The 12,322-nt window shown below is 43.9% G+C and overlaps 1 protein-coding gene across 1 annotated transcript in view; it reads right to left on the bottom strand.

Annotated features, from left to right (window-relative positions):
* Positions 1–12,322, bottom strand: part of ATP10B (ATPase phospholipid transporting 10B (putative)) — a 70,065-nt gene that overhangs the window by 20,086 nt on the left and 37,657 nt on the right. Inside the window, exons 8-13 of the mRNA XM_066612907.1 lie at positions 10,354–10,606; positions 9,346–9,575; positions 6,447–6,626; positions 2,399–2,981; positions 1,087–1,089; positions 709–815 (exon numbers count right to left, since the gene is read on the bottom strand). Of these exons, the coding sequence (XP_066469004.1) occupies positions 709–815; positions 1,087–1,089; positions 2,399–2,981; positions 6,447–6,626; positions 9,346–9,575; positions 10,354–10,606 (1,356 nt within the window). The remainder of the gene's footprint in view (positions 1–708; positions 816–1,086; positions 1,090–2,398; positions 2,982–6,446; positions 6,627–9,345; positions 9,576–10,353; positions 10,607–12,322) is intronic.

A 12,322-nucleotide genomic window follows, 5' to 3' on the forward strand; every position in this document is an offset into this window, starting at 1 on the left:
TCAGATGTTGCTCTATTATCCATACAGTTCAATAAAAACTTTGTCAGAAAAATTAAATGAACTGAGAGTGAATTGCTGAGTGTCTTATGTGTCCTCGTGACTGACTCCCCACCTTCTGGTCCCTTCTACCTTATGGTGATCCCAAATACTCCTTTTATGCCATATGAATTGTTGATGGGAACAAAGGAACTAAAATTCAGAGGCCAAATAGATTGGAAACCACAAATCCCTTCTCCTCGAGCAGTCATGGAGTGCTTCTGCAAACTTTGATAGTGTGTCTTCAACGCTGTTTTAGGAAAGGTTTCTAGAAAAAACAACCATAGGTTTCAAACTATTTACATCAAGATGAACTGGCCTAGATGGAGTACAGAATGTTGCAAGCACCAGAAAAAATTGCCGACTTGGTTATGGTTTTGTTTGTTGGAATAATTAAGTTAGGACAGCAAGGAGAATCACAAGAGGAGCAGAAGTGGAAAGGCTGGATGAGAATATGGGCCCAGTTATTTTTATTTTCAGATAATTCAGGGAGGGAGATAAAAAGGAATAGGAGGGAGATAAAAAGGAATAGGAAACAAGCCTGTGAAGGCAGACATGGAACCATGTTTCTACAGAGGAACTGGCTTGAAACATCTCTATAAACCTCCCTTAAAAAATTAAACATAATTTGATACTTCCACACTAAAAAAAAAAAAGATTTCTGCCTCTTACCTTCTTAGCTATGCATAGTGTTCTTAGGCCATCTCTTGCATACAAATCTAGATGTTTCTGTGTTTGAGTTCTAATTGCTCTTGTCCTCTTTTCCACAGCCACACCAGCTGAGAAATACAAGCAGACGGTTGTTAATGTCAGCAACAGATTTATGCGAGCCTAACAGTCAAAACTATCTTCACACTCTTGTAAAAGCATGCTGATATACCAGCACTCTCTTTCCAAAACCATACATGTAAAGTGTATAGTTGCAGTGAGTGAAATCTAGAGTTAGAACATTTTTAGAGCAGGGGAGCTGCTTTGGAAGAACCCTCACTCTGTTCAGTCCAAACAGAAGTTTCTAGGACTGAGCTCTTGGGGGGTGGGCGAGGAAGCAACATTCTACAATGATTGCAGGAGATGCCCAGGATGTTAATAAGGAAAGGTCTTTCTCATCCCAGTTCCTGGAGTAGTTTCAAACTTTCAAAAATATTTCCTATTTTTAAAAAAGTATTATTAAAGTAATACATGGGTAAACATATCAACACACATGTGGCACTTTTCAAAATAAGGAAGGTTGACAGCCTGAAGCATGGGGGGGGGGAAGGGGTGCAGGAAAGGTGGACAAGTGAACCAGTATTAGACTTGCTTATTTGTAGCTGTTCTTTCAGTTGTGAATCAAAGAAGAAGCCTGACTCGGCATGCAGCAGAAGGAATCACTGGAAGGATAACTTCAGAGAGTGGGCTTACTGGGGCATGTGCCAGGTGTCCATGGCCTCCAAAGGGCACAACTCCATCACCGGTTGTTATGTGACTCTAGCTTCTCTTAAGTCAACTTCTAAGCTGTTGCAAGCCATGTGGCCACCACTGGAATTCTCCCAGGCATGCTTCAAGGCACTTCTTTCTTTCTCCTCTCCCCAGAGGCCAATGCAGTCACAGAATGTGCTGAGGTTGTGCACTAGCATAGATGACTGGTGAGCCACTCCAGGACATGCTGGTTATCCTGCCACCCCACTGGCCTGGAAGTAACTGTGACGTGATGATGTCACCGCAATTACTGCTGGCGCAGTTGAAGCTAAGCGGAATACTTCTGAAGAAGCAGCTGGCTTCACTTCAACCAACTGTGCTGGTTACACAGCACATTGCAGTGTCTGCAGAACTTACCGTGCCACCACTCTGTAGCTATGCCACTGCACAACTCTGTTAGGCCCATTCACACAGTGCTAAGTCATGATTTGACACTATATTTGAAATGAGCCGTAATGGGTGATCTTTTTATATTATAGCTATCTTTGCCCTGCGTTATGTAGGCTCTCAAGTCCCATTGAAATCAACACAGCTTCAGCACTGAGTTGCGCGAAGGGACATAAATGTGCTTCATTTTCTCCAGATTGTGACAACTGCAGTTAACAGTCCATGGTCAAATGGTGGTGCCTGTCTGCCCTGATCTTACACTATCCCAGTATGCAAGATTCTTCTGACATGACTGCGGGCATGTAAAGTCATTAATTTAGGCTCCCTGCAAATGCTAATTAGGCTCTATTCGAGGAATTCCCAATTAAACCAACAGACAGCTCTGATGTGCAGCACTAATATTTGCATTGCAGATACAGTACTTGTGCTTCAATGATAGTCCTGCAGACTAGATATGCATTGCATGTAACTCAATCTATACACTGTTAATGGTTGCTTGGCTAATGCCCTAAGTTACCTCTGGTGGGGTCTTCCAATAAGTCCATTATGACAGAGTCGGCCCCTTTGGTGTAGACAATGATCTCACTGGTAAGTGGATGTCTCACTACCACTGACATTCGTTTCCTGTTGGAGTCAAATCCCAAAGTGAACAAGAGGTCAAATGTTAGCACTGAGCCATCAGGGAGCTTCACAGTCACTTGATCGGCTGTCCTGGACACCAAGGTAAACTGGTAAGCACGGGCTGCGTGGACAAGGGCTGCTTCATCTGGACTTTCAGCTTCGTAACAAAATTCTGGCTGATCAGCAGCCTCACAGATCTCATTCAGAGAGGGGCCAGAAGTCTCCTGCTCGGTGACTGAGTCTCTTCTAAAACTGTCACAATCTGCTAAAGTGGAGCAGCTTTGGGTAGGAAAATAGTCTTTTGCTTCAGAATCTGCACAGACTCTGGTGCTTTCTGTGTTAAAACTCTCTGCAAAGTCTGAACTTGACTGAGTTGATGAAAAAGACTGGCTGAGGCTTGCCAACTTCAGCCGCTGGAACAGCTGGTGGATTTTCTCCAGAGAGATTCCTGACGACTTCATCAGTGATGGAGTAGTAACCTTGAGAGAAAAGAGGGAACCAGGATTAATTATGCAGTACTGTACAAGGCATGAGGATGCCTTCAGATCACCAGGGCACTGCTATGTATCGCACAACAAAGTTCTTCTAAGTGGAGTATCTGCCAGGTGAAGTCTCCAGCTACAATGAGGGACTCACTGAGTTGACATCTAGATCAGGAATTTTTTTTTTTTTTAACATTCTTAGTATTAGAGAAGCAAGGATGGAAATGCTTTGCAATCTGCAAAGGTACTGAGATAATAAAGGACAGTGCATTGGGAGAATTCTGTTTCATACATTCCTACTTCTTGATATGCATTTCAAAAACAGGGCCGCCCACCAATGATTTTCATGACAATGTAACATTGGATCAGTTGCTTTTAACTGGTCACTCACAGCCCAATCCTATGCTTCCCAGCTCCCAAGGCTGCAGTGGCACCGAAATGGCTACCACTGCATCCCATGGGGCTGGGAGGCAGCGCTGGGGCTAGTCAGGGTAAGGGAGCTCACGCTTACGCTCCCTTACCCTGTGTAATTTCCAGGTGGCCCTGATGGGTCTCCTCAGATCTGCGCCCATTATTGATTTGGGCCTCCCAGGTTGGGAGGGGGATTAAGATATGGTTGCAGGGCCTGCTGCCATCTCTGGTTCCTCCTGTCTCCCACCCTCCCCCCTGCCCCGACTTACCACTCTGCCACCCAGCGCTCGCCTGGAGGCCCGGGCGGCAGTCCTCTGTCCTCTCCTGGTTCAGCACAGGCTCATGCCGAGCCAGCATGGGACTGGCGCAGATGTCACAGGCATGCCTTACAGCACGTTTGCGACACTGCACACCAGTTTTGGAATGGCACGAACGCGTATGGATCAGGCCTCTAGGCTGTCATCCTATCCATGCTTATCTATGGGTAAGCCCCATAAGACGCAATGAAACTTCGGAGTGAACATGCATTAAATTGTGCTGTTAAACAAACAAATCAGTTTGCATATGTTAAAAGTGCTTTCCTGGTGATCCATGATGACAGCATTTTAAAGTAAGTTATAATTTAGAATTCAAAGAAGAATCTACGCATTCATTGTTTAGCACAGCACTAGTCAACAGGTGGTCCTTCGGCTACATCTGGACCTTGACAGAACTTTGTCAAATTCAGTCCTCCTCCTGACTACACCAGCTTGGACGTGCAAGGTGGTGCTTCTTTCTTAGAAGACATCTGAGTAGGGAAAAAGGCACATTCTACAAGCTCAAACAAGCTAAAGGAAGAAAGGCATATAGTTTTAAAATAAGATTTGTGGATTAGGTAGTGTTCTGAAAGCTCTATAGCTGAGTGTATAACTAGTGGTTTCAGAGGCAATCTGGCCAGCCTGACCCTGGCACATGAGTGGAAGGTCCTGGCTTGTTAAACCACTGCTCTGTGTATTGTTTGAACCTGGGAGCTATGGTTTGACTGTAACTTATAAAAAGGATATGAAACCAGGATTTGACCTTTGTTTCATATCCTGCTTTATAAGCTACTGTTAAACTGCAGCTCCTGGGTTCAGTCAACACACAAATCTGTAGTTTAACCAGGAATCCTTCATCACTGCACCCAAGCTGAGGAGAAGGGAAGGGGAAACAGGAGTATATGGGGTTGTTCTCCTGATTCAACAAACGATGGTTGATAGTTTGCTGGAATGTCTGAACGGGGCTATTGTTATGGTTCTGTTTTTCCAGTTAGTACTTTAGGCATGATTTAAAAACACACAAGTTTGCTGATTTTGGTAAACTCAAAAAGCAATCATAGTTTATTTACTAAGATGGCTGCACTACATCAAAACATGGGGCTGTTGTTGTTGGTTAGAGCCTCACAGTGGCATCGCTAGGGGTGTGTGGGGGGTGCAGGCCGCACCAGGTGACACGCCCTGGGGGGTGACGTGCTAAAATCATGTCTTTACAAGCCTACCACATCATGCCATACATTGTTGGATGTGGAATTACCGGTGGAACACAATGCAAAAAATCCTGTTGAAATAGCTCCATTCCTTCAAAAGTTATGGCCAAAAAACCGGAAGGAAAAAATGCATGGAGCCCTATGGAAAGTGAGCTATATCATGCATTTACTCATGAGTAGGTGCACTTGCCATAGTCCGTTGGAAAGGACAGGCTGAGAGGACTCCAAGGACATCAGAATGGTCCTGATCCAATGAGTGCAGCCCCCCCAAAACACCCGAGAAGGAGGTTCTCTCTCCCAGCTGTGAGTGTGTTCAACTCTATGGGGAAGGAAAGGAAGCTATGTGGCCGCGTTTACTCGTGAGTAGGCGACTTTGCTTTGCTCTGTCAAAAGGGCAGACTGAGAGGACTCCAACATCAGAATGGTCCTGATCCAATGAATGCAGCCCCAAAAACACCTGTGGAGGAGGTCCCACCCTGCCAGCTGTGAGTGTATAGAGCCCTATGGGAAGCGAAGCAGCCTCACGTAGCATTTACTCGTGAGTAGGCAGACATGCCTTGGCTTGTGGTCAGGCCAGGCAAAGAATGTGAGGACACCAGAATGGTCCCAGGGCTGGCTCCCCCTTATTTAATCATTTCTTTTATTTTAATTTAACTATTTATAATTATTTATTTTAATTTGCTTGATGATGTCACTTCTGGCCATGACATCATGTCCAATGGGTCCTGGGCAGACTGTCATTCTAAAAAGTGGGTCCCAGTGCTAAAAGTATGAGATCTGCTGCAATAAGGTGTTAGTAAGTTGACACGGGTGTGTGTGCGTGTGACTCCACAAGTTTTCAAAATCACTAAAATCAGAATTTGGAGGAATAATACCATCATGTTATAAATCAATCAATGCATAATTTCATGCAGAATGCAATGAAACAAACCACATTGAAATATCTGTGTTCTATCAAAAGGTACTGCCAAAAAACCAGTGGGGGTGCGGCAATGGTACATCACCATGCCCACCATCTGGGGTGTTGCCCCGCCCACTGCATGGGGTGACGCGCAGGCCTCCCACACCAGGTGATGTGAATCCTAGTGATGCCACTGGAGCCTCATATTCCTTTGCTCAAACAAGGCACTTTTCAGTTCACAAAAAAGCCTGTTCTACAAAGGAAGCGACTAGCCTGATGAACAGGAATCCTTTTAAAAACTGCAATGAAAGCTTTAATCATTTAATCCTTCTAATTAATGAATGGATATTTGTGGTATAATCAAGAAATATAAGGGAGAACCATTTCATTTTCAAATCAGCATATTCCTTAGGGCCACCAGTAAATAGCTATGCAGAGAGATATGAAGGCAGACAGACGCCGGGAGAGGATTCAATAGCATTATTGGAGGCCACAGGAAAAACAAAACCCCCAGTGCAATGCGAAAGCAGTTTTCCTTTTAATCTGCTAGACAGTTGTCATCATAAAGCTCATAACTCTTTTATTAAATTCAGTGCATTTTTTTTAAACCCCTACTTTCCTCATAGAGTAGTTAAAGTACAATTACCCTTTGTCTTGGTTCAGTTGCTGTGGAGACCACAACAGTGTTGCAGAGGGTCAGGGCAAGAAAAAAGTCAGTGACAGAAGAGGTTGTCTTTGTAGACGTAAATGATGTCAAAGATTCTAGCTGGCACGATGCATTTTTCACTTTCTTCAACAGGTTGTTATCTGGGGTCACGTCTTTCTCCTGGAATACATTTCACTTGGTTAAAATTGCCCCACATGCGTAGGATGTTGTGAAAAATAGCACCTTTTCGGCAGATTTTTGAGGGTTTCAAAGTATGTTGTGTGTACTACATAATAGCATTATATCTGCTAAAATTAGCAGCGATTAAAACTAAGAGGAACTACGGATGAATCTGTCCTCACTGTTTCTCTCTCTCTCTCTCTCTCTCTCTCTCACACACACACACACACACACAGAGAGAGAGAGAGAGAGAGAGAATTAAAGAATGTCATTTTTCAACCCATTATTCAATCAATTACATTTGCATAGTACCAAACTAGACCAAACATTGGTTACTTGCATGGTTACTAACTGTGACATCAGTGGCATTAATGACGACAGAAGTCAGGCGGGGGACCTCTAGCAAGTTGTTCACAGGGGAACCTCTTGAAACATGAGGGGTTGAACTGAAGCTCCTACCCAGTCTACTATTGCTCCTTTTTTTTTTTTTTGCTACAAGTGTATACACCCTCTTCCTCTGGGTCGAAAGGGGAGGAGGAGGGGCAGTAGCAGCAGCTGCTTGTCCAGCTTCCTTTTAGTGCTACTATCTGCCTTATCCCCTGATCAGCAGCGATCTTACCAGTCTGCTTGTTCCTCTTCCTCACTGCCCAGAGGTGGACAGACAGGTGGGCTGCATACTGAGGAGCAGCAGTAGCAGCATGGAGTGGGCTTCCAAAACCGCTGCTGGATCGATGCAAAGGCAGATGATAACAGCGGTGAGGAGGTGGTTATATGGGTGTGTGTGTGACAGGTGCTGTTCTTCCTTGCCTGCTGCATGTTTAGTTGTGGCAGACCCAACGTGGTCAGTTTCAGAGGCTCTGGCTAGTGGCAGGGCCTCTCTTTTGCAAGGGGCCTGACAGATGCCTTACCATGTTGATCCCAAGCCTGGTGGAAGACTGCACACATCTCAAGACCGGCATGGAAATCAACCACTGAGCAAGAGGCAACCCTATCAGCCTGAGACATACATGGGATGTGGTAATCAATTTGAAAAGCCTATTTGTTTATGGATATGAGTCTGAATGAATGCAAGGGGACTTTTCCCCTCACTATCTCCTCCTAACTATTTCTGCCTAATATTACCTTCTATTAAAACAAAAGTGGAATTATATTTTATTTTGGTTGTTAAGGTGTTACTGCAACAGCTATTTGTAAAAATACTTCCTATTAAAGTTCAGCATGGGTGGTTTGCTGCTTATCAGATTTCTTGGCAGTGGACTTAAGATGGAAGTGTTTGAAGGAGACATTGTGCTAACCTTTAGCTAGGCACCACTGTGTCTTCTCAGCAGTGCTACATTTTTCTATTTTCATTCTACCCAAAGGCACTACTTTTCATGCCTTGCACATAAGTACTAAGAAGACTGGCATTTAGTAAGCAAAAATCAACAAGCTGTACCATGCTGGCCTTTGGGGCACACCTGTTATCTTTTAGTAAGAATTTGTCTGCATTCCTATTAAAAATGATGAAAATTTGAATGGAGGCTAATGCTTTTTCATGGTTTTTTTTTAAAAGACCTTCCCCCTCAAACTAAGGACTATTGTTATGCTTTCATGAGTTCTAGTTACTTTAACTAGGGCTTAATTTGCACCTCAGCTCAGTACAAACCCATAAGTACATAAGAAGAGCCTTGCAGGTTCAGGCCAAGGGCCCATCTAGTCTAGCTTCCTGAATCTCATATTGGCCCACCAGATGTCTCTGGGAGCACATAAGAGAACAAGATACCTGTATCCTGTTGCCAGTCACTTGCACCTGGCATTCAGTAATAGGCTACCTCTAAAACCTGGAGGTTTCATATAGACATCATGACCTTAACTTGTGATGGACCTTTCCTCTATAAATCTGTCCAATCTTCTTATAAAGGCATCAACGTCAGGTGCCATCACCACATCCTGTGGCAAAGCATTCCACAGATTAATACACTAGGTAAAGAAATATTTCGTTTTGTCAGTTCAAACTTTCTCTTTGCATGATATATGTTGTTAAAAATAAAAACTGTAACAGAATAGAAGTGCCCCAATATAATATTCATGTTTCCTGGCCAATTGAGGGAATGGAAAACAAATTTACCAGAGGCTTTGCGTACCATACAGTCCACAATGGACCTCCGGCAAGAGTCAATTCAATATTTATGCCATCAGGAGAAAAAGGGCATTTTTGCTAAAGGCTTCTGACTTCCATGTAGCCCTATTTTTTGCTCTACCACCTGCAGTTATAACTTAGAGCAGGGGTGCTCACACTTTTTTGGCTCGAGAGCTACTTTGAAACCCAGCAAGGCCCGGAGATCTATCAGAGTTTTTTTTACAATTTTTGTGCCATCATAACATATAACATTTATGTGTACAATGTATGTTGGTGTACCTTGAGCCCCACTGAGTATAACAGGACTTATTCCTGTGTAGACATGCCTAGGATTAGGCTGTGAGGCTGCAATCCTAGCCACACTTACCTGTGAGTAAGCCCCATTGAGTACAATGGGCCTTACTCCTGGCGTTTCCTCCCAGAGGTACCTGAAGGGGGGGGTCGGCACTCCGCGATCTACTCATTTTGCTTTGCGATCTACTGGTAGATCGTGATCCACCTATTGAGCACCCCTGACTTAGAGTGTATTGCTTCATTGTTCACCCTCACTTTTGAAAACTGGATGCAGCAGAATCTAAAGATGTCAAAAGTATAACTCACAATGGTGCTGCTGAATGCCACTTGAGATGGAGAGTTTCCCCAATTACCCAGAGATCTGCTTCTCGAATGTCCCTGGACATGAGCCCGGGCACTCTGGCACCTCCTCACGGGTTTTGTGCCTCTCCATGTTAAAGTGATTGTTTCTGCACCCCTGTCTGGAGGGAGACTCAAGCATTTTGTCCAGTCATCACTATCTGAATCGAAGTCTTTGTAGGTCTCCAGTCGCTTGGCTATAAGAGATGAGACACAAGAGTTACGTCTTCTGCAGTCACAAATGAGAACCATAAGCAGCTTCGTGCAGATGCCACTGCATACACAATGTGAGAATAAAAGCAAAGGGACATGCTGTGGGGGCAGAGGCAAGAAGAAAAGCCTGTGGTGAGGGAGAGAAAAATCTCACATCAGACCTCCTATTTTTCTAGAGCCGCAGTTCTCTCCCCACCACTGGGGGACAGAGTGCAGAGCGGATGTGGAAGCCACTCCCTTTCAGCCTCAGCTCCCCTGTAATATGGAGATAATAACACTCATCTTACAGGGTTGTTGTAAAGGTTACATCCAGATAAATACATGCAACATGCTTTGCAGATTCAGATAGTATTTTACAACTGTTTACTACTACTACCACTGTGTATATAAGCACAGGCCCTGGGAGTAACCCACATACTTACATGCAGAGCCCGTCTCCTACCATCTGTGGTCATCTACCTGGCCCACACCAAGCCACAGCAACCCTAGGCTCTCTGTTCATCTCCACCAGGGACTCAGCAATCCTGACCAGCAACCCTCACCTGCTTGCCCACCCTTTCCATGCACACCATCTATCTAAGTCTGCAGCAGGACTGTGGCTTACACAACCACCACAGCCCAGAAATCCCTGCTGTTAAAATGGCTTAAAAAGGGAAGGTTCAGATTATCTGGCTTTTGTGGCATGTCCAGGTTATATGTCAGAAACCATATTTAAACTGAATTGAACCCAGGTTTATAGTTGTCCATGCATGTGCAGATTACCATTTTCCTGATGCGAGAATTCCTTCCCATTAATTGTGCACCGTCGAAACACCATTTTATTCTCTGTCAGTGTCCCTGTTTTGTCAGAGAATATGTACTGGATTTGTCCCAGGTCTTCAGTGATATTTAGTGCTCGGCACTGTATGGGCAAATCTTGTTCTTCATTATACAGGTCAATATCGTTGTGAATAAAGAAGACTTGACCCAGCTTGACAAGTTCGATGGATACGTAGAGGGAAATGGGGATTAAAACCTGAAAGAGATCATTTCCTAGAATGTTAGATATTCATGTACTGCACTTCTTTGTTTCTTCTTTCAGCATCAACGAGATTTCATGCTGATTTCTGTAAGAAGACTTCCTGCAGGGGGACAGGAAAGAAAGCAGTCTTTCCTGAATAAAATGCCAACAGATAAAAGTTAACAGCAGAAATGCCTTCACATCTCATGTTGTCCACAGTGGGTGCCCTGATTCTGCTATTGAAGCCCTTGGATCTACAGAAACTAGCAAGACAGAGCCAAAGAGAATGGTCACATTTGGTTATTGACATAGATAGTTACTGAGAACCAAAGATCTTTCATCCCCCATACTGGGAACAACACACTAATAGCAGAGTCATATTACAGGATGAGGACACAACCGTGAAGCAGTTGTAGCCAGGACATTTTTCTGTACAAGAGTGTAGCAACTAATGTTCTTGAAAGTATACATGTGCTAACAATATATGGGCATACCCCACTACATATCAGATTTATCCACTATTTATCAGAGTAGCCAGAGTGGTATAGTGGTTTGGGAGGTGGACTTAGACCTGGAAAATCTAGGTTCAAATCTCCCCTCAGCCAAGAAGCTTCCTGGGTAACCTTGGGTCAGTCACTTTCTCTCAGCCTCACCTACCTCACAGGGTTGTTGTGAGGACAAAAGGAGGGGAGCAGCTGTGTACACTGCCCTAAGCTGTTTGAAGAAAGGGCGGTATAAAAATGTGAAAAATATATACATATGACTGCAGGCTCTGGAAGTTCCTTCTGGAAGGTTCTTATTCATCCTAAACACAGTAAGTTTAAACTTAAATTGTTTATTTTTTAAAAGTATTCATTTGTATTTTTCCCCATTCAATTTCCTCTCTCAGTAATTGTGGACAGACACAATTGCTTTTCTCACATAACATACTGCTTCTTTTTGGAATTCTATAAGGAGCTCTGAAGGTTCTATTTCATTCATGCTGATGAAATCTGGTTTGCTTACATGCTGGCAGCAACCACAGCAAAACTGGAATAAATTTCATTTCTTATCTCATACATTGGTCTCAAATAGCTCCAGCTAGACATCTCTGTCAGTCCTAATCTATCTTGTCTTATAGCGATACTGTTACGAGTGCTATTATTTTATTATAATATACCATGAAAAAAGGTAAAATATTTCTCCCTCTGTTTCATTGAGCCCAATCCTATCCTCTATCCCCACGCCCATCGGTGCAGCCACACCAAAACAGTAACTTCTGCATCCTATGGTAGAGGGCAGTTGCAGAGATCTCCTCTAAGTAAGGGGACATTTGTAAGCCTCTGTGTTGCAGAGTGGGGGGGGGATCTACTTGTGTGCATTTGCACTGCAGGATCAGGTCCAGGAAGGAGGTTAGGTCAGTGCTGCTTATCCCGCCCCTGCCCAGGACCATTCCACCCTCCTCTGCCTCATTCTGCCCTCCTGCCACCTCTTCCACCTCTCATGCTAATTTACAGCAGTAAGTATAAGATTGGGCTGTTGATTTTGTTGAGCATGATTAAGATACCAATGACGTGATAAGATAAAAAACAAGGTCAGGCATCCTGTTCTTTTCACAGTCGTACAGAAGAGTGTTACCAATGACCTCACTTTCTAAAACAAGCACAGTGTCTCCAAACTACATTCCTGAGAGTCAGCTAGGACTTTGCCCTAGAAGGGGTAAGGCTGCCTGTAAACATGTCATGCTAATAA

This window comes from Tiliqua scincoides, chromosome 2 (genome assembly GCF_035046505.1).
Source record: "Tiliqua scincoides isolate rTilSci1 chromosome 2, rTilSci1.hap2, whole genome shotgun sequence".
NCBI lineage: Eukaryota > Metazoa > Chordata > Lepidosauria > Squamata > Scincidae > Tiliqua > Tiliqua scincoides.